At 42.9% G+C, this 22,988-nt stretch overlaps 1 protein-coding gene across 15 annotated transcripts in view; it reads left to right on the top strand.

The window, feature by feature from the left end:
• Window positions 1–22,988, top strand: part of atp11a (ATPase phospholipid transporting 11A) — a 54,631-nt gene that overhangs the window by 24,095 nt on the left and 7,548 nt on the right. For 4 of the 15 annotated variants that reach the window (XM_086047176.1, XM_086047212.1, XM_086047204.1 and 1 more), the window contains exons 2-30: window positions 4,204–4,326; window positions 5,816–5,905; window positions 7,646–7,726; window positions 7,795–7,902; window positions 8,766–8,894; window positions 9,004–9,107; window positions 9,213–9,260; window positions 9,414–9,478; window positions 9,596–9,677; window positions 10,231–10,381; window positions 10,470–10,667; window positions 10,746–10,859; window positions 10,966–11,025; window positions 12,003–12,169; window positions 12,286–12,357; window positions 12,493–12,566; window positions 12,652–12,755; window positions 12,845–13,026; window positions 14,970–15,218; window positions 15,306–15,483; window positions 15,604–15,706; window positions 15,796–15,941; window positions 16,026–16,085; window positions 16,174–16,301; window positions 16,421–16,556; window positions 17,043–17,066; window positions 21,408–21,473; window positions 21,540–21,643; window positions 21,747–21,912. In XM_086047176.1, coding sequence (XP_085903302.1) covers window positions 4,204–4,326; window positions 5,816–5,905; window positions 7,646–7,726; window positions 7,795–7,902; window positions 8,766–8,894; window positions 9,004–9,107; window positions 9,213–9,260; window positions 9,414–9,478; window positions 9,596–9,677; window positions 10,231–10,381; window positions 10,470–10,667; window positions 10,746–10,859; window positions 10,966–11,025; window positions 12,003–12,169; window positions 12,286–12,357; window positions 12,493–12,566; window positions 12,652–12,755; window positions 12,845–13,026; window positions 14,970–15,218; window positions 15,306–15,483; window positions 15,604–15,706; window positions 15,796–15,941; window positions 16,026–16,085; window positions 16,174–16,301; window positions 16,421–16,556; window positions 17,043–17,066; window positions 21,408–21,473; window positions 21,540–21,643; window positions 21,747–21,912 — 3,312 coding nt within the window. The other 11 variants (XM_086047239.1, XM_086047264.1, XR_015088966.1 and 8 more) reach the window with 11 other exon arrangements.

Genomic DNA, 22,988 nt, shown 5'->3' with positions numbered 1-22,988 from the left:
TTAGGGATGTAATGATTTATCGAAAATTGATTTTATATTGATATAAATGCTTAAAATATGCATCGATGTAAAAAAAAATATATAAAAGAATCGATTCGCAAGACCATGTTAACCATAGCCGCTCACTCACGTCTCTGTAAACAAACTGCATACGGACATTGGGTAAATCACTTGACACTAGAACTGCCAAGATTAGATCACTAACACGACAAGTTAAACAATCAAAATCGTTGACAGTTAATTTTAATAATGGACGCGTTGTTTATTTATATATATAATTATTTGCCGTTGTGTTTTCCTCTAGAAAAAACCTTGTATCCCACGGACGGCATGCTTCTCTGCATCGCACATGCGCAGTAGTGGTAATCTGGGTCATCCGTGATGTAAACAGAAGCATTGTGGGTAACGGCGTCATGGCTCCCAAGTTAGCGCTTGCGTAAGCAATCGATGCCCAATTTAATTTCACACATTGGGACAGTCGTTTCTGAAAGCTAGCTTTAGTTAGTTCAAATCAAAATCAAATCAAATTTATTTATATAGCACTTTTCATACAAAAAGCATGCAACTCAAAGTGCTGTCCAGTAAAAATGTCCAAAACACAACATACTCAACATAAAAAGGAAGACCCGCTCCCGCCCTCCCTCCCAACAAACCCAAAGATATATATCCGCCAGTACATCAGCACTCGCACCTACACACACACACACACACACCCCGCATATACACACAAAGCACACAACCGTATAAACTTTGTTAAAAAAGACATGACAAGGCACAGAGAAACCATATGGGAAAGGGTATCCAAGGGGGGCTCGTTCACGCTGAGGGGAATGACAGTCCACGGGCCACAGGGAGTGCCGCCATCTCAGAGACCCCCGGCCCGGAGCAGCCGGGTGGACCCCACACAAAGTGTAGAGGCCCTCGGCCACCCGGACCCAAGGAGGAGCCCCTGCGATGAAGGCCCCTGCGGGAAGGGCAGGCATCCCCCCCAACGCGGAGGGCCCCCCATGAGGAAACACTGGAGCTAAAAGCTAACAACAAGAGTAGTATAATTGAAGAACTAAAATCAGTAAACTAAGAGAAGAAGAATCCTGAGTCAAAAGAAAAGATAAATTATTTAAAATTAGAACATCAAAAACATCAACAGTCTCTGCGGACCTGACGTCCTCTGGCAGGCTATTCCAAAAGTTAAAACTTTTTTAATCAAAATAAAAAACAATAAAAGTGTTTGGTTTTGTTTTATTTAGCACAGTCCTTTTCCCTAATTTTATTCATTTAATTTCACTCTTCTCTCTAAGTATTTTTTTTTGTAAGTATAGGTAGTTTCATAGTGTTAGTGCAACTCAGGTCTACTGTTGGTGATTAGTTGACTAGCAAAATAATAGTTTGTGGCAGCCCTACTTGACGCTTGCGCCAAACACCATCGCATATTGCGTTTGTGAATGGCCGCAGCACCACACTAGCGCACAGAGACAAGCATGGTAGCGATTTAAAAAAATTAAATAAAATAAAATAAAAAAAAAAATAAAATAAAAAAAATGAGATCGAATCGTGGCTTGAGTGAATCGTTACATCCCTAGAGCAAATACATTTATTGGAAACTGTGGCTCTGTTCCATGCAACTGCGTCAGACGTGGATGTGTGTTTGAGACTTGTGTCAGTGGAAGCAAACGGGTTTGTGCGAAGATGAACACTGATGGTGCGTCGGCGGGCGAAATCTCAGTTTTGGTGCTACAGGCAGACGCTACTAGTTTGGCCATACTATTACTTTTGACTTAACTTTCTTTTACAGGAACACATGGCAGGTACAAAATAAGAGTTAGCGGGGAAGCAGGAAGAATAATAAAGAGGGCAGTGAAGCGCCTAGGACATGTACAACAAAGTGGAGACCTTTGAGCTTTAACAAACATTCATCATTCTATTTTAATGAAAGAAAGCCATCCATCCTTCCAGCCATCCAAATATTTTCTAAACTTTGTTTCCTCATAAGGGCCATGTGAGCACTTAGAGGTGGACATTCATTCAAACTGCCAGACCAGTCCGTCACTGACAGACGGTGACGATTGACAAATGACGGGACACTTTTTTAAAATGGACTAAGCACTGACGGGAGTGGTTTTTCGTCCGACAGTAGAAATGTGACTAACCACATCTGCCAGTGACAGACCTCTCACACCCATTTTGCTGACGTTTTTTGGGGGGCTGGGGGCGGGGTTATGGACTGACTGACTGACTGACTGACTGACAGACTGACTGACAGACAGACGGACTAACTGACGGACTGAACAACTGACAATTTGGATGGACGGGTACCCAGGCCACTGACGAATGATGAATGACGGACCAGCAAAATACAGTAAAATGCCCACCTCTGGGTATGCTTAGCATATCCCAGTTGATTTTGATGCAAGAGGCAGGGTACACCCTGGACTGGTCGGCAGTCAGTCACAGGACACATTAAAAAAAAAAAAAAAAAAACCAACATTCACACTCACATCCACACTTATGGACAATTAATTTAGAGTCTTCAATTAAGCTAACAAGCTTTGTTTTCGAATGTGGGAGGAAGCCAGACTATGCGCCAGAAAACACACGGAAGTACAGAGAGAAGATGCAAACTCCACGAGGAAAGCCAGAGCCGAGATTCAAACCCCAAATCTCTGAACTGCGAGGGAGATGTGCTAACCACTAGTCGGAAAAGAAAGCCAAGCCGAATGAAAGTTCACATTCAACCCAGCTCTTTTACATTCAGATGAACAGCACAAACTCAAGCAAGGAACAAATGAGGAGAACGGAGGATGAAATATAAATGACTTACTGAAAACTTGGCTTCAGTAATGACTTCGTCCCTCTCACATATTGGTCAAAGAAAATGCAAAGATGTTCGCAGAGTGCAGGCAGGTTTTACTTGTCCCAAATAGTTTTTGTTGGCGACAAGAAACATTTGAAAACTTTTTCGAAACCTTGACAAAAACCCCAAATTTGCTACGTTCGCAAGCATAAGTAAGATACCAGCTTTAGTTAAAGGGGGAAGTCAACCCAAACATATTTTTTTCAAGAATATGTTCTATGCAGGCCCACTGTAAAATATGTTAAGCAACAAAATCCACCCACTTTTAGCCATCTCAGGGGGCGGCCATTTTGTCACTCCTGTCGACTGAAAATTAAATCACATTTGCTCAGGGCTCAAGTAACGACCAATCACAGCTCACCTGTTTTCTGAAGCTGAGCCATGATTGGTTGTTACCTGAGTCCTGAGCAGTTGTGATGTCATTTTCAGTCGATAGAAGTGACAAAATGGCCGCCCCCTGAGATGGCAAAAAAGGGGTGGATTTTACATTCCACAAACACAATATTAATCAGAATGCCATGTTTAGATTAGTGAGCCTGCATAGAACATATTCTGGGAAATATATGTTTGGGTTGACTTACCTTTAAAATAGAGCAAATCAATTTACTATGTTCAAGATTGATTGATTGATTGAAGTCAGACAAAGATTGATGACCAGATTAGTCAGCACTCTTTCTACTGGAGTGCAACATCACCAACCCTCACTAAAAATTAATTATATCTGCATATTTGCCACATTCATGCTTCACATTTTTCTGAGATGAGCTGCACTGAGTTGAGCAAAATCCATCTGGTCATAAAAGTCCATCCATACATGTTTCAATTTTCATGTAACATCTAATTCCATATTTCATGTTGAAGACAGCATTAGTATACTGCACACATCACACAGCAAGGACTTTTACTCCATAGTTGTTAGAGCATACAACCATGTCATTGTGATATTAACGAGACAAAAGCGGTGGGAGGATTGTGCTCATTAGTAATGTGTTGACCAGACAATGATTTACATTCAAGAAAAGGCAAAGAGGAGTACAAAATGGAGTAAATAGCAGTTTAAGTTGCATCTTTTACACTTTGGATTTTGTAAGTGACTGCGTGAATGAGTGTTTGCATCGTCGACATACCAGACTGAATCACACCCAACTCGGTGTATCAGTGGAAACAAAAGCTGCTGTTTATCGAGGACAAGTAACTCATTCATCTTGAATATTTGTTAGAAACATGCTGGATGTCACATGACATGCTGCTGTTGAAATGATGCTTCAAGATGTGGCCCCGCCAAGATATTAAGTTTTATCAATGAAGCGTCTTTGAATTCACCGTATGATTTCTGATCAATTTTCCTGCAGTGTGTGGGTGAGGAGAACTGGGTGGACAGCAGGACAATCTACATTGGACACAAGGAGCCTCCTCCAGGGGCGGAAGCCTTCATACAGCAAAGATTCCCAGACAACCGGATAGTGTCCTCTAAGGTCAGTGAAAGCACATGAGGGCCTGATTTATTAAGACACCAAATGGCGGGTGCTAAATTACGTGCTCACTTAAACAGACTGCGTGCGCTGTTGGTGAGTGTGTTGCGCGTGATCTACCGAAATTGCAATTAGGGCTGTCTTTATGGAATCGATTATCCTATCGATTATTCCATCGATTACTCGGGGACACAAGCCCGACTGGACGCAAAAACAAAACACGGGTATAACAATTTTGAACGAACAGCGAGTGGTGTGCATCCGCACGCAAAATCAACACACAACACACAAACCGATTTTATTTATGAATATTGCCAAGTCAGACGGGAAATCTCGCAAAACCCCCTGAGATTAAACGTGACTTCCGACTAAACAAACATTGTGGACGAAGAGGAGGCAGTGGTGAATGTGCGTTTTGTTTTTAGTATAAAAAAAATTACTTAAAAAGAAAAGGAGTGGCGACAGCACGATGACGGATTCCCCACCGTGTTTCCTCGCCGCCTCATCACCTCGCTTTTTGATTGACTGCACATCACTGTCAACTGGCTGCATGCTGGTTTGTCCTCGAGGCACCGCTGTTCGAGGTGAGAAGTCGGGCCAAAACAACACAGGCATGTGTTCAAGCAGGGACACGTCTCAAAGTATTGTTTGAACAAAATTAGATTCATTACCTCATCACTATTCATCTTTTACACAGCCACTGGAAATAGAAATGTAATTCAGGCCAACGAGGCCAACGAGAGCTCAGGATTTCAGGACACTATTCGCTGGCGCGCATGGGAAATGTGGTTGACTTTTGTCAAAACACTACTGCTTTTGTCCACATGGCGCTGCCATTATTAACAAAACTAACATATGACACAGGGTTGCTTTAAGAGGTTTTGCATTTCAGGTTGGGTAGCTCTGATAGACTTTAGCATGGACAATTTGTGAGTGCCCCAGAAGCGCAAAATGAAGATTGAAGTGATGGAATTGGAAATGTTAGTGGAAGAGGTGAATCTAGAAAAAAGAAACCGACCACTTTGATAATTTAGAGGAAGCCAGCAACTGCATGAAAGCCCTGTTTTGTTTGATTTAACTTGTCTTGACTGTGCGGGAATTGGATGTATATGCCCCTCCTGCTAACAATGCATTTAAAACAGAGCATGCCCGAAAAACTGTTCTGGGAGAGGCCAGCAGCAATTGGCACAGTTTACTAAAATGACCCAGATGCAAGAAAATGCAGAGTGAAAAGGACACAATGAACTGCACGACAGTTGTGCACGTTGGGCAGACGCCGTCGTGGGTGCGCCCAGTTAGTAGATCAGCTTCCAAATCTGTTTGTCAAGTAAAATCAGGCCCACACAGTTGTATTACTACAGCTCTTCAAACTCCCAGACTAACAGTGACTAACATCAAAATTGGATGAATTTTAGATGTTTGAACATGAATTGAATTTCTAACACTTCATTGTCCCTGGTGCATTAAACTGACTACTCTTTTGTGTTCCCAGTACACATTTTGGAACTTCATCCCCAAGAATATGTTCGAGCAGTTCAGGAGAGTTGCCAACTTCTACTTTCTCATCATATTTCTGGTTCAGGTAAAGCGTAGAATTACAATGATTGGTTATACTATTATTAAAAAGTATTTCACCATGGTACAGTAAGCAGTAACTGTAACCCTGAACAGAGTTGGAATTCACCTTTGGATGTATCGGCATGATGGTCATAGCTGCATCCTCTGTGTAAATTCTGTGACATTATACTAGTGTGTCATGCGGAGAATGTAAGATTGTCAATGACATAAACGGGTCAGGAGTATTACAGAGTAGAGCTGGGTGACTATGCAAACAAATAATTACAACAATAAACCACATTATTTTGAATTGATATCAAATCATGATGATTAAAAATGATTATTTATTGATTTCAAAACTGTATTTGTTCAACTACCAAAACTCAACAACTCAAAACTACCATCATAGTCACATGCCCATTCATCCCTGCACTGAACTTTTTAGTCTTGAACACGCTATCCTTTTTGTCAAGTACAAAATAACCTTGTAAATATGACTTGAAATTCAAACCTCTTGCATTTTCATTCTGCTGCATTCACACCTTTGCTGTATTGCATCTTTGCACACATTCTCACCATGAATAAGAATCTCCCTTATGTCTTTATCGTATTTATTTATTTTTTTGTCTTTTTTTTTTTTTTGCTCCATTTTCATTTTCACAAGTCTTGGGACTTACTCGGCTGACGTGAGACCCCGGGGCTCTATTTCATGCCATATCATGTTGAAAAGTGTGTTGGTACGACAATAAACTCAACTTTAAATATAGCTTGAAAGAACAACCACAAAATGAATTGTGTAAAATAAGAACCTATAAAAACAATAGCAATTGAAAAAACCTAATAAATAATATTAAATGCTGGCTGCACCCACTCTATTAATATAATTCGTTTGTCACATATTGGGAATAAAATGTGCCTTTGAGTATTGTTATATTACCTGTATGTATGTATTCCTACAGCATTTGTGTTTGAATATTTGTTATTTGAATGACCGAATCACTCCCCAAAGTCGATGCTAATTTTTCATTAGCGTGTCAATGGGATTTTACATTGACTTCAGCATTAGCACTTGATGATGTTTTTCAAAACCAAGCATGTCTTGTATTTAAATATACAATGTGTGCAATTCTTTTTGTACTGTGTTTAGTTTTACAGTAAAGTAAGTAAATTCCAACTGGGTTGTCATTGAACAGCTTAAAGCACTGGACGCTAGTAACGTAATGTCACATACTTGCTGCGCAAGTAACATGCATTCAGGGTACTTTCACAACATCGGGAACTTGCCCACACACATACATGAATCGTTTTTCTTCGGTTAGGGTTAGTTAATGTTTTTAAATTTCGATTGATCGCCCAGCCCTGTTACAAAGTAAACAATGGACGGCAATCAAAGTCATCCAATATTTGATATCTTTTCTTCTTGGCCTGTGGCTGGTATTATGTGAATAAGTCAAGCTTTGTTAGATAAAATGCACCTTTTGTGTCCTTGCCATTCCATTCCCATCATAACACGGAAGTGATGATTTTCTGTTGCCCAAACCAATCCTCCAGTGTGTCTAGCACAACCATTTTGGTTCATTAGGCACTGTACCATTGGGATTGGCACATCATTCGAAGGGTTCTATTAAGTCGTATTGATTTGGATCAGTTATTTTTGTATCCTTTGAATTTGTGAAAAACCTGTACTGTGTGGAAATGAACTAAATGGCACTACTTGTTTCAAATGGGTTAAGTTGTAAAATGTCTTTCCATTGTGTTTCGTCAGTTGATCATCGACACGCCCACCAGTCCAGTCACTAGTGGACTGCCGCTCTTCTTTGTCATCACAGTTACGGCAATCAAACAGGTGAGGACCTAAGGGTCAGACGTCATGCCCTTGTCACCATTCACCAAGGGACGCTCTCTGCTTCTCAGGGTTACGAGGACTGGCTGAGACACAAAGCCGACAACGCTGTCAACCAGTGTCCTGTCCACGTTCTGCAACATGGCAAAGTGATCCGCAAGCAGAGTCGCAAACTGCGGGTATGTTTGTGTGCACGTGTGTGACCAATTCAGTCACTCTTACCCTGAACAGCATGTTTTATCGTCTCACACCAAAGCATGGTTTCACCCCTCTGAGTCATACACGTATACAGGTGTTGCAAAAGTATGTACTGTATAAAGTTGTGAGAGTTATACCAACGTATTTATTTTTTTCCGGCTTTCACCCCATAAATGGAACTACCCCAAAGATTAGGTTGATAAGGGCCAGCCGAATGGCCATCATATTGACTACATCAGTGTTTTTCAAGCTGTGTGCCGCGAGATATTGTCAGGTGTGCCGTGGGAAATTATCTCATTTGTGTGCCTGTGCGGTCTAGCGCCTGGCAGCGTAATCATGTAGTTACTGCATTGTAGTACTCTGTAGGTAGCAGCAGCAGGTATCTAAATTGTCTTTGTTTAGAGACAAGCGAATTAGTGACGCATGTTTATCCAAACAGGCCCATGTTTCACACTGAGTAAGTATCAATATGAAACATTATAAAATACATTTTTCTTTGTTTATTTAATTCTTATTCACATTATAATATAACGTCATTCTTCAATGTTAAACAAATGCTTATATAAACAATATAACACTTCTATTGTTAAAATAAGCTTTTTTTTTTTCACTATTTCAGCTGGTGGTGTGCCGTGGGATTTTTTCAATGAAATAAATGTGCCTTGACTCAAAAAAGTTTGAAAAGCACTGGACTACATCATTAATAATTGATTTTTTTTTTCAGTGATAAAAATTGCGTACCTACTTTTGCACCCCATTGTATGTGTGTCTCAGGTTTTGAGACATTAACATTGCAAATGGTTGAGAGATGAGATACTGTACCTCTCTGCCCAATTTGGCTCAGGTGGGAGATGTAGTCTTTGTGAAGGAAGATGAATCCTTCCCCTGCGATCTCATTCTGTTGTCCTCGTCCCGGGATGATGGAACCTGTTATGTCACCACAGCCAGTCTGGATGGCGAGAGCAGTCACAAGGTGCGTGAGCACTTCTTATTATGCTGGACAGTTACTTGACACAGCTCGCCTGTCTCCTGTCAGAGTTTACCCGTGTCAAGATTATATTTTGTATTTCCTCCACCTTTAGACATACTATGCAGTGCAGGACACCAAAGCTTACAACGCCGAGAAGGAGGTGGACTCAATCCATGCTACCATCGAATGTGAACAACCACAGCCAGACCTGTACAAGTCAGTGAAACCTGATCCTGCATACACCGGCCATAAACTCTTTTTTTATGCAATTCATTTGAACATATTTCTTCCTGTTCTTCTTGTTTTTCTTTTCCATGATAGATTTGTTGGTCGCATCAACATTTACATGAACAATGAGCCAGTGGCAAGGTAATATATGTGCACCCTTCACATACAGGGTATATTGGAGCCTGTCACGTTTTATAATCCATGTTGTGCATACAGCAGATAATGTAAAGTATATTAAAGTCCTTATGTTCCTGAACATGCTATTATTATTGTTCATATTGTTGCTGTTCACAGGCCATTAGGGTCAGAGAACCTGCTTCTCAGAGGAGCCACACTGAAGAACACTGAGTACATTTATGGTAAAAAAAAAAAAAAAAAGCAGAACATTTCTGATCATATTGGTAATGTTGTTTGTCAACACTCCCTTGAGAGGAGACTCTCATCGAACAAATATTTCTGTCACTCCCTAATTATAGCAGTTGCCATCTACACTGGCATGGAAACAAAGATGGCTCTCAACTACCAGTCAAAGTCTCAGAAACGCTCTGCAGTAGAAAAGTAAGCTTTTCTTTCCATTGCGATCCATTAAACTTCTAGAAATATTACTCCTGAGTTCCGAAATCTGGAGCCTCGATTATTCAACCCGATTACAGCGGAATGTTTTGATTTGTAATCATGCTTCTATTTATCCATTCATTTTCTATCGCGCTTAGTCGCATACCCTCACTAGGGTCGCAATTGAGCTGGAGCACAGCTGTCCCAGTTGATTTTGTGAGAGGCGGGATACTCCCTGGACTGGTCGCCAGCATATTGAAGGCCACCTATTGACAAACAACTGTTGACGCTTACATTCACACCTATGGAACATTTAAGAGCATTAAATTAACTTTAGAGGCGAGTTTTTGAATGTGAGAGGGAACCCACACAAACACGGGGAAATCATGTAATCACCACATAAGAAGGCTGCAACCAGATTTGAATGGTAAACCTCAGAACTGCGAGGCAGATCTGCTAACCCCTCATTCACCGTTAGGTTTACACAAGCTTTAATATCCAGACACATTTTGTGCGGATGATTACGAAGGGTATTTAACAGCTTTTGTTTTGGCAGGTCAATGAACGCCTATTTGGTGGTTTACCTATGCATTCTCATCAGCAAGGCCTTTATCAACACGGTGCTAAAATATGCGTGGCAGGCTGACCCTATCAGAGACGAGCCCTGGTACGATCAGAGAACCGAGGCAGAGAGGCAGAGAAACATTGTGAGTCTGTGAACTGCCGGTTATTTCTTTATTGATTTTTAAAAGAGTTATTCCTTGTTGAGCTTCTCACAGTCTCTTGCCTCCACAGGTGATCAGGGCCTTCACAGACTTCCTGGCCTTCATGGTCCTATTCAACTACATTATCCCTGTTTCCATGTACGTCACTGTGGAGATGCAGAAGTTCCTGGGCTCCTATTTCATTATGTGGGATGATGAGATGTTTGACCAGGAGCTTGGGGAGAGAGCAGTGGTCAACACATCAGACCTGAATGAAGAGCTGGGACAGGTTCTCCAAGTCTTCTCCTTTGCGAAAACATTTCTCCAGCTGGCATGTTCATAGATATGGCCTTTTCTTCTTCTGTAGGTGGAGTATGTGTTCACTGATAAGACAGGGACGCTAACAGAGAACAACATGGAATTCATCGAGTGCTGTGTGGATGGACATGTTTATGTCGCCCAAGCTATCTGTAATGGACAGGTAATAATAAAACTCTCATGCCTTTTCATACAAACATTTTGCATTTAATTTCGGCATCCCTTACGTCCTCCATTTGTTGTCACCTTTCATTATTTCACGTACTTAGGTTATGCCTGGTGCAGATAGCATGGACATGATTGATACATCACCAGGCCCTGAGGCCAGGGTGAGTGAGGCCACATATTGAGTATTTGTTTACAGTAATTATGTTTCAAGGCCTAGATAGACCAATCCGACGTCGGCCAACTTTGACTGATGCTTACCCCGTGTGGCGGCGGGCCAACTGTCGGCACGTCGCGCTGGAAAAATACACCGGATAGACAGACAAGGACGCTGACCATTAAGTACCTTCTGCGCATGTGTGAGATGTAATACCCCTCCAAACCATCGGCGGCAATAGTCACTATTCCTCATGGTTAGAAAAAGCCAACCGGAAAGCTATTGGCTGGGGTCGGATTATAAAAATGCAAACAATGCATTCCGCTATATTTTTTGTAACAACCAATCACAGCTCACCTGTTTTCTGAAGCTGAGCCATGATTGGTCATTATATGAGCCCTGAGCAACTATGATATCATTTTCAGTCGACAGAAGTGGCAAAATGGCCTACACCTGAGATCATACCTGTCAACTTAAATGTTTTCCCCATATTTTATACGTTTTTTGATCATTTCAAATTGTGTACACCGTCTAACAATTTTTGTACGAGGCGGGTGGGGGGTTAATTAAAAACTCGTTTTTTGTTAGACCGACCTCGTCTTGCCCATTTCGGCTCTAATCCGGAGCGTCCGTCTGTAAACTTTGGCCGACTTTCACGAGGAAAGCCCCCCATCCCCCCCGCCGGTTGAGCGAAAAATACTGTGTAAGATTATATATAGATACTATGTAAGATGATATACAGAAATGTACGGGCAAATTACAACTTTTGTAAGATTCAGCACAACCCGGGGTTGACAGGTATGTGAGATGGACAAAAACGGGTGGATTTTACTGCTTAACTCATATTCCACAAATGCAATATTAATCAGAATGCCATGTTTCGACTAGTGGGGCTGCATAGAACATATTCGTGAAAAAAAATGTTTGGGTTAACTTCCACTTTAAGTAAGTCAGAATAACTGTGTTGGCTCTCAAAAACAACAGGAGCATGAGGAGTTGTTTTTCCGTGCGCTGTGCTTATGCCACACTGTGCAAGTGAAAGAAGAGGAGACAGTAGATGGCATCAAGCAGGGCATCCACCATGGCAAGTCCACTTCCTTCTACATCTCGTCATCCCCGGACGAGGTGGCGCTTGTGGAGGGCATGAAGAGGTGCTTTCACCCACACACACACGCACACATGAATCATTCAGTCATAAACAAGGTGCAATCTTGCATTAAGACTCATATTTTGAAATATTTGTTGCAATATTTTTGCTGTGCTGAAGACTTGGCTTCACATATCTGAGACTCAAGGATAGTCACATGGAGATCTTGAACAGAGAGGAGGAGATTGAGAGGTTAGTGACCATCCTTGAAACCTTTTTTTTGTCTGTCATTCTGCTGCGTAGGATTATTAATTTACATCTATGAAATGGTTAATTGGATGCAGTGCAGCTACAATGTCGACCCCCCCGCCCCCCTCCCCCCACCAGGTTTGAACTTCTGGAAGTTCTGACCTTTGACTCGGTCAGGCGGAGAATGAGTGTCATTGTCAGGGACAGCACTGGTAATATGCATATTCTCTTTGGATTACTCATCCGATTGTGCTGTTATATATATATTTCTTCTTCTTTATGTGCCCGTGTCTGAAGGTGAGCTGTACCTTTTCTGCAAAGGAGCAGACTCGTCCATCTTCCCAAGGGTTGTATCAGGCAAGGTGGATCAAGTCAGAGCTCGGGTGGAGCACAATGCAGTGGTGAGAGCACGCACGCTTACATATACAATGACATACTGCACTGTATATCACTTCTACATTCATCATTTGCCAAGCCAATCTCTCCCAAGGAGGGTCTTAGGACACTCTGTGTGGCATATCGGCCGCTCAGTCCTGCGCAGTACCAGGAGGTGTGCCTCCTGTTGAGTCGAGCCAAGTTGGCACTACAGGACAGGGACAAACGGCTGGCAGAGGCTTATGACGTTATTGAGAAAGACCTCATCCTGCTAGGAGCCACCGCTGTGGAAGACAGGTAGATTATAGCATTCATTTGAGTGTCGTCCAACTAATTTTGAGGATGTGGGGTCGCTAATCTTGGCAATCTTCTCTCCAGCCTTGGGTTCCTCAAACAATCCTAAAGCATGCATACTAGGTTAAATTAAAGGCTGGTCGTCAGTCAATCACAGGGCACTGTATGCACCCTGTGATTGACTGGTGATCAGTATAGCGTGTGCCCCTCCTTTTGCTCAAGTCAGCTGGAATAGACTTCAGCTCATTTGTAACCCCAAACTGGATAGGCAGTAGAAAATGGATGGATGGTATTCTTGTCTCAAAGTTCTCTCTCCCACCATTCCACAGCATCAGTCCTTGATTTCATGCACGCTACTGCCTGAACGATTCGCTGAATGATGCAATTGGTAGTTCATGCGAATGCATCGTTAGCTAGGAGGGCATTGCAGGTCAGCTTGTACTTTGCGGCGTGAAGCAGAGAGAAAATTGTCCTGCATTTGACCCTTCACTTGTTTCTTATTCAGTCGCAATTGTGGTCATATACACTGAACAAAAAATATAAATGCAACTGTTACGACCCCTCCTCAAGATGGCAAGGAGGAGGGGTCCAACATAGGTGTGAGAGTTGGAAGGGGTAAATGAAAAGTGCACTAACACAAAACCTGGCCATTGAAACAACAAAATAGAGTGATCACCCGAATCCCGACTGCCCTAGTGCACACACGAATGAATAGAATGACTGAGTAATGAATGGTTGAAGTTATGGATAGTGGCTACAGAAAAGGATAAATGAAGGTTATGGCGAAGAAGGTGCACTAAGCAAAAGACAGCAGTACTAAACACAAAATACAAGGACTGACTGCATCACCCGGAGCCAGACCCGTCCACCAGCAACCAAGTCCCTCTTAACTGTTTGCTGGTGCCACACCTGAAGTAAATTAACTAAATTGGTTACGCTCCCCTGCTCTGATGGGATGGCTGAACTGATGACGAAGGCCACCAATCAGGGAAGAGCAGGGGAGAGCACCCCCCTCACCCCCCACACACACACTTAAACGGCCAACTCAAGGTGGGCCGTAACAGCAACACTTTTATTTTTGCTCCCATTTTTCTTGAGCTGGGCTGAAAGAGCTAAAAGTTTTTCTCCAAACACAAAAGGCCATTTCCTTCAAACCTTGCTCAAATTTTGAATGCACAGAGATGCCGTGATGAGATTCTGAGGCCCATTGTTGCGGCATTCATCCACGTGCATCATCTCATGTTGCTGCATGATAATATATAGCCCCATGTTGCAAGGATCTGTACACAATTGGTGGAAGCTGAAAACATCACACTTCTTGCATGGCCAGCATACTCACCGGACATATCACCCACAGAGCATGCTAGGGACGTGTTCCAGTTCCTGCCAATAGCCAGCAACTTTGCACAGCCATTGAAGAGGAGTGGACAAGCTGATCAACTCTATGCGAAGGAGATGTATTGCACTGCGCGAGGCATTTGTTTATATGATTTTATTTTATTATTATGTTAATGAAAATCCAATAAAAAATTGAATTATAAAAAAGAAAATAGTGGTTGCACCATAATATACACTGACTGGTTCTCTGACACCCCAAAGTCAAAACTGTACATTTCCGAGTGGCCTTTTACTATGGCCAGCCTAAGACACACCTGTGCAACAATCAGCGTTTTGATATGCCACACCTGTGAGGTGGGATGGATTATCTGGGAAAAGGAGAAATACTCATCAAGATAGATTTATACAGATTTGTGAACAATATTTGAGGGAAATGGCTTTTTATGTATGAAGAAAAAGTTTTTGATCTTCCCAAAAAATGGGAGCAAAAGCAAAAGTGCTGCCTTTATATATTTGTTGAGTGTAGCTACAGCAAACAAAATGTTCAACACTCTTGCTGTGCACTAACTGCCACTTCCTTGACCCTTTTTGGAACTCGACCATTACAGACTGCAAGAAAAAGCAGCCGACACCATTGAGTCTCTGCACAAGGCTGGTATGAAGGTGTGGGTGCTGACCGGTGACAAGATGGAGACGGCAGCCGCCACTTGCTACGCCAGCAAGCTTTTCCACCGCAATACACAGATCCTGGAGCTGACCACTAAGCGCACAGAGGAGCAGAGCCTTCACGATGTCCTGTTTGATCTGAGCAGAACTGTCCTCAGGCAGCACGGCGGCATGAGCAGGGACATTTCTGGGTGTGCTTGCATGTCTTGAAAGATATTGGCAGATTTTGGGGAATTGCAGTGCACGGAGTGTGATCTGGTGGTCTTGTGACTGTGCAGTTTATCAGGTGACTACATGGACTATGGCCTCATCATCGACGGAGCAACCCTCTCAACAGTGATGAAGCCAGGCCAGGAGGACTCCAACTCAGGAAACTACAAAGAGATTTTCCTCGAAATTTGCCGCAACTGCAGTGCAGTACTCTGCTGTCGAATGGCACCTCTTCAGAAAGCACAGGTACAAAAGCAACCACTTTGTCTGAATTGGACTATTTCATCTTCTAAAATAGGATAGATATCAAGGGATTACTGGTTTTCACTCGTAAGGTGACGTTACTTGGATGTTTGACCTTCCTAGGTTGTGAAGCTGATCAAGACGTCCAAGGAGCACCCGATCACACTTGCCATCGGAGATGGAGCCAATGATGTCAGCATGATCCTTGAAGCTCACGTTGGCATAGGTTCACACATTTTCTTTACACTTTCCACTTGCAAGCGTTTAAAGTTGAGGAGCAGTTCAAGGAACAAAATAGCTGGCCTTGTCCCTCAGGTATCATGGGTAAAGAGGGACGGCAGGCAGTGAGGAACAGCGACTATGCCATTCCGAAATTTAAACACCTCAAGAAGATTCTGCTTGTCCACGGGCACTATTACTACATACGCATCTCTGAACTTGTACAGTACTTCTTTTACAAGGTACAGTCATCTAGTGTCTGGATTGTGTGTTGTTTTCATGCAAAGTGCAGCAGACCGACCATGTTTATGCTTCTCTTCCCACAGAATGTCTGTTTCATCTTTCCACAGTTCCTTTACCAGTTCTTCTGTGGTTTCTCACAACAGGTTGAGATGCACTAGCACGAACACAGCAAAGTACAGAAAGTCACCACAAATGATCAAATGTATCATCGCTGTCTCTCCTCATCCTCAGCCACTGTATGATACAGCCTACTTGACTCTGTACAACATTAGCTTCACTTCGCTGCCCATTCTGGTCCACAGTCTCATCGAGCAGCACATCAACATGGACATCTTGAAGAAGGACCCATCTCTGTACAGGTTGCAGCTCACCATAGTTCACTTACTTCTTTCTGTCCAGATGAGTCGTAAGGAAGTAGATGTGTAGACGAAGTAGTTGAGTTATTGCTCAACATCACGGTTTATCCTTATCTCCACAGAGACATTGCCAAGAACTCATTACTGCGCTGGCCCATCTTCATATACTGGACTCTCTTAGGTGTATATGACGCCATTGTGATGTTCTTTGGTGCTTACTTCCTGTTTGACAACACCACCTTCACCAGCAACGGACAGGTAGCGCCAATGAGTCCACAACAACACTCTTGCTAAGTCTAGTTGAAGTCACAGTTGAGGTTGTCTAAACAACAACAAAAAAAAAGGGAGGGAAAAATAGGCTTAGGAAATAATAGCAGGCAGTACAAAGTCATGCGACAAACGGTTTGAGTCTGTTGTATAACTTGTTTAATGTTAGTTTCTTGGTACACAATGTCCAGGTGCAGATCTGCTGTCGGGCATGATGGGTGTTAGATATCAGAGAGCATTTAGACTGTCTGCTCAAATGTCACCACCATCAGTCTGCCTCCTTTCATTCTTGGCCGGTGTTACTGTCCTAAAACTTTGTCAGCTTCTTGATTATATTTCTTTGCATCAGTTCATTTTTTTTTCTGCAGTCGCCAAACTGTTGTTTAGTTGTTATAATTTCTTTTTCTGGCCTTCGTTTTCCTCTCCTCTTACCTTTTATGTTGCCTTTTCTTTATGCTTCTCTTTTCCTCCTCCTAGCTAATGACAACCAACACACAGATGGTAAGCCTGCCCACGTCTCATTGTCACCCCTCCAAGCGTCCCAGTCTGACCTGTCACACTGCCTCATAGAGAACCAATCATTTCCCACTCACCCCTCATCTCACGCCCCTCTCTCAATGCTTGCTGAAGACACACCTGCTTAGGCTAGGAGCATATTCACTTATACCCATGTTTGCTCTTATTCCAAATCCCCCTTGTACAATTTTTGTACACTCTCAGATGTACCCTGCCTGTAGGGATCACAATTCAACCCCTAGGTACAAATAATTTCCCTTTATGCTTAGAAAAGGTACACAAATGGTGCAAACGGGCAAAGGAACCATTTCTGTACTTTATAGTTGCACGTAAGGATACAAACAAGTGCTAGGCCGATGTGAATGCCTCTCGAAAGAGCCCACTGTTATATGGAATGCATTTTAACGAAATAAACAGTAAGATCAAACATCAAGACCAGGGATGGGAAACTTATTGTACTTTGTTTGTTGTACAAGAATGCCCGTGGAACCCTCAGATACCTGTGGAAGCTGATGAAGGTAGCATGGAAGAAGGGTGTGATCCCAAGAGCATGGCGTAGAGCAGGAGGCATCTTGATCCCCAAAGAGAAGGACTCGTCATCCATAGGCCAGTTTCGCCAGATCAGCCTGCTGAATGTGGAGGGGAAGATCTTTAGCGTCACTGCCCAAAGACTCTCTGCCTTCCTTCAAATAAACAACTTTATTGACACATCGGTGCAGAAGAGTTCGAGTTTCTCAGGATGTCTGGAGCACGGCAACATGATCTGGCACCAGATACAATCTGCAAAAAAGGAACGGAGAGATCTACATTTGGTTTTCCAATACCTCGCCAACGCCTTTGGGTCAGTCCCGCATAAGATCTTGTGGATGGCCTTCAATTACTTTGGCGTACCAACCCACATCACGGGTCTGGTCAAGAGCTACATCCAGGATCTCCAGTTCTGCGTAACAACTGAGAGCAACACCACCGCCTGGCAGCATCTGGAAATTGGCATCATGGCGGGGTGCACAATTTCCCCTCTGGCATTTGTCATGGCAATGGAGCTGGTCATACGGGCATCCCGATGGGTTGTGGGAAGCGAGAGAACCAAGAGTGGCCTGCGGCTTCCACCCATTAGAGCCTATATGGACAACATGACCGTCATAACAACTACCAAACCATGCGCCAGACGCTTGCTACAGAAGCTCCAGGAAAATACTCAGTGGGCGCGAATGGACTTCAAACCAAGTCACGCAGCATTTTAATCGTTAAAGGCCAACTGACAGACGAGATTTTCCACATCAGTTATGAACCAATCCCAACACTCCTGGAGAAGCCCATCAAGAGCCTATAATGCAAACCTCAGAGACACCCAGCAACTCGAACAACTGCGGCAGGACACAGCCAACGGTCTTAGACAGATCGACAACACTGCGCCGCCAGGGAAACTGTAGCTCTGGTGCCTCCAGTTTGTGTTACTGCCCAGACTACAGTGGCCGCTGACAATGTATGAGGTCCCTATATGCCATGTTAAGCACTCTGAAAGGCTGGTGAACTCCCATGTGAGGAAGGGGCTCGGACTTCCGAAGTGCTTCAGCAGCATTGGACTCTACAGTGACGGAGCCTTGCCACTGCCAATCTCGAGCTTGGTTGAGGAGTTCAAGTGCGCTAAGGTAAGGCTGGAGATGTCCCTCACTGATTCCTGGGACCCCGTAGTGAGAGGTGCCCCTCCGACATTGACAACAGGGAGGGAGTGGACCCCTGCCACCACTGTCCTTCAGGACAAATCTGCTCTCCTCCATCGTGATGTAGTGGGCCATGACCAGCAAGGCAGAGGAGTTTTGGGCCTTGGCACTGTAACTCCTCTCTGGCAAAAGGCATCAGCAACTGATCAACGAACCATGGTTGTAGCGGAGGTGCGCCGACAGGAAGAAGCAACTAGACTTTCCAAAGCGGTGACACAAGCTAAACAGGGCCGCTGGACGAGGTGGGAGGGTGTCGAGAAGAGGAGTGAACTCTGGAGCATGGAATCCAACAGGTTGAGCTTCATCATTCGAGCAACGTATCATGCGCTACCATCTCCCGTAAACCTGCAACAATGGTTTGGAAAGGAGTGATCAACCTGTGGTGGGCCTGCCTCAGCTGAGGGCGTCTTGTGATAAGTGGCCGAAACGCCCCGTGATCTGAGGACACAACTGACGATGTGTCTCAGTGGCTGAGCAGAGCCTTAAAGCAGCAGCTCCTAGTCCATCCAGGTATGCGGTCAGGTGCAAGCTTGGCTCAGGGAGGAGGACACCCCTGCCATGCATAGTCCTGGGGATTGTTACACAGAGTCCTTTCATCGAATCTGTTCACCTTTATTTCAACTGACAAGGGTTATTGTGAAGAAAACGGTCAATTTGATTCCCAGTATGCAGTATGCAATACTGAACTTTTTCCGTCATAAGATGATCATTGTCTTTTAAATGTGTTTATGTTGCCCACAGTTCATTGAATGTGTGTCTCAATTATTGTTAAATTCAAATTTCACATTGTTAACATGAAACTGTGAACTGTGTGCAAAATGTGAAAAAAAATCCTGCGCGGTACATCGATGCTAAGATAAATTGCTCACCATATGATTGTGAACATCTTTGTACCTTCACGTTGTTTGTATGTTGGCAGGGTCGTCATTAGTGTGATTTTCGTCTCTAATGGAGATCAGGTGCTAGTGCTGCTAATTGATATGAATGATTACAACTTGAAACTGATCAGGTGTGGTCGGGAAATCATTTTTATAATGTTGCCCATCCCTGGTCTCGACAGTACCCTTTGCAGCCAAATATTTTGTACTCTGAGGTACAGACTTGCCTATGAAGGGTACACATATGTAGCCTATAAGGCAGTGTTTTTCAAACTTTTTTGAGTCAAGGCACATGTATTTAATTGAAAAAATCCTGCGGCACACCACCATCTGAAATTGTGAAAAAAAGCTTATTTTAGCAATATGTGTTATATTGTTTATATAAGCAGTTTTTAACATTGAAGAATGACGTTATATTATAACATCTTGAATAGGAATTAAATAAATACAAAGAAAAAAGTATTTTTTAATGTTTCATATTGATACTTACTCAGTGTGAAACATTGGGCTGTTTGGATAAACATGCGTCACTTCTTCGCTTGTCTCTAAACAAAGACAATTAGCTACCTGCTGCTCCTGCTACCTGCTGGTATGGAAGAGTACTACAATGTACCGGTAGTAACTACATGATTATGCTGCCAGGCGCTAGACCGCACAGGTACACAAATTAGATAATTTCCCACGGCACACCTGACAATAGCTCGCGGCACACCACTGCCCTAAGGTACATATACAGTAATATGTACTTGTAAGAATAAAATACATTTTTATTCTTACAGTACTCTAATCTAACAATGGTACAAATTACGAAGGTCCCAATATGGAACCTGTTTAAAGGATGCAATAGGTGTACGGTCGAGGGTACTGTCCCAGAGACAAGCCATTGGACACTTAACTCATTCACCGCCAGACATTTTCAGGCCCTCTTTTATTTTTACCCTAACATTTAAAAAAAAAAAAAAAAAAAAAAAAAAAGGGGGAAAAAATATATATAAATAAATTCTTGGGTTTGAATGGCTGGACTGTGAAAAGACAAATAAATATGTCCTTGGCAGTGAATGAGTCAAAGGTAGAAATGTAGCACCTTTTTTTCTGACAGTGTATGTGTGGTGGAAAGAAATATTTTTCGGCATTTAACTGTGCCAATGTGAAGGTGTTTGTCTGCATCAAAGAAAGAAACAATTAAGGAGTGGAGAAGCTACTCTGGGTACTCTGTGAGTACTGTGGGAAGATTTTTTTGTTGTTGTTGACGTACAGGGAAGTGAAGTGTTTTGAAAGGTTACTTGGCACCTTGTGGATTTGTTGTTTATGTTTTATTCCATCCACTAATGGCCATTAGTGATTATGACCTTGATCAGAGAAGTGAAATGGATTCAACTTGCAAAAAGTATGTTTTCTTACTTTGTGCAGAACCAAACAATAATATGCAAAAAAAACAGGGTCCAGGATTATTAATTATTTGCTGTTCCTTACTTAATGACCCAATACTGCATCAACATGACAACTGCATACTCAGGTATCATTTTAACAACACCCGTTGTCCCTCCCGACTTCTCATGTTACTGTTCACCATCTGTTTGATTGATTGACTCGTGTTGATTTTATGCACATGTTCTTCAATGATATCTCTTTGTATGTTTTACTTTATAATGTTTGTTTTGTAGATTTAAGCTCATTGATTAATTGGACAGGAAACAGGAACAGTTTCTTTTTTTTTTTTGTAGATGTTTGGGAACTGGACCTTTGGGACGCTGGTCTTTACAGTGCTGGTCTTCACAGTTACATTCAAGGTAGACCATTCACACACAAATGTACATGCACGCTCACACACATTGACATATCTTGTCTGCTTCCAGCTGGCCCTCGATACACATTACTGGACCTGGATCAACCACTTTGTAATATGGGGCTCGCTTATCTTCTTTGTGGTGTTCTCCCTGCTGTGGGGAGGAATCATCTGGTAGGCTTTGTACATTTTTTTCCCACCGTTCTCATTTTGCTATGCAATGTTGAGCTGTTCTCTCTGACAAACGAGGTGTCCCGACATGTCTCGTGTCCCGCAGGCCCTTCCTCAACTACCAAAGGATGTACTATGTGTTCATGCAGATGTTGTCCAGTGGCCCCGCGTGGCTTAGCATAGTACTGCTGATCACAGCCAGTCTTCTACCAGATGTGCTTAAGAAGGTCATTTGGAGGTCACTTTGGCCCACTACAACTGAACGTATACAGGTAAGATCTTCCCTGGCTGTGTGAGTCATGAGCGGGTAACAACTTCCTTTTGCCCAACTGACCAGATTTGCGTTAATCGTGTAATTTCACGTTTGGTAAGACTGTGACAGTGTTGTGTCTAATTGGTGGCTGTGGGTCAGCAGATGTATGCAGGACTCGGCTATGTTCCTGCTCTTGTGGATGTAAGTCAGTCAGCCTCTCTGTGTGCATGTCCGTGCTCTTTTACTTCATTTCAGACCAGTGCAATAGAATTAGTGTTTGCATTTAGGTGTGATTGACATCTGCAACGGAAAGTGTTGATTTTGAAATTGTTTTCTTAATATCGTCCAATCCTTTCAGCTGAAGTGCATTCATTGGCCAGTTGGAAATGTCGTCTGACTCACTGCGGCAGTGAGCTTCTTCCATGTGATCTGCGATCGAAACCTTCTCATCTCCCCCTTTACTTGTAGCGAGCTAATATTCAACCTGATTGATCCTAAAATGTTTCTCTCACTCTTACCTTAAATTTTAATAACCTGATGCCTTAAATACTATACATCTATTTATACTGGAGATCTAACTGATCTTCTGAGCTTTAAACTTTCTGCCCTTCCCCTCTTTTCCTCATCATCTGACTTCCTGGTTCCTCCTTCCCCCTCCTGTAATTCTGCTCCCCTGGCAGATGAAACGTCGGTGCCTTGCCTCTCAGCCTTCCACCATCTTTATGCTGTCTCAGACCTCCAGCAGAATCAGTTTCTAACCCTGCCCTGAGGTGACCCGTCCGCTGCCTTTCTTATCGGCCCGCCTTCACTTCCTCTTTCCTACCGCGTTCCTTTTGATGTGTTCATTTGCATGTAACTGAAGTCAGATCTGGATTCAGCTATGAAGAGAAAAATGTTTTTATCTGTGTGTGTGGTGTATGTGTTCGTGTATGCAGCATGTGACGGATAATAGAGCTTATGAGGAGGCCGAAGCCTTCCTGAGTTCTGACTCCTTGCTAGGTGGGCTAGCTGTCACACAAGCCTAGAGGGCTTCAGCATGGTAAAGCTTGTCTTGGTGTGTGTGTCTTGCTCTAATAAAGTTTTTTTTTTCTACAT

Source organism: Filicampus tigris, chromosome 1 (genome assembly GCF_054856515.1).
Source record: "Filicampus tigris isolate MCC_2025a chromosome 1, RoL_Ftig_1.0, whole genome shotgun sequence".
Classification (NCBI taxonomy): Eukaryota; Metazoa; Chordata; class Actinopteri; order Syngnathiformes; family Syngnathidae; genus Filicampus; species Filicampus tigris.
This window is presented reverse-complemented; position numbering and strand designations above follow the sequence as displayed.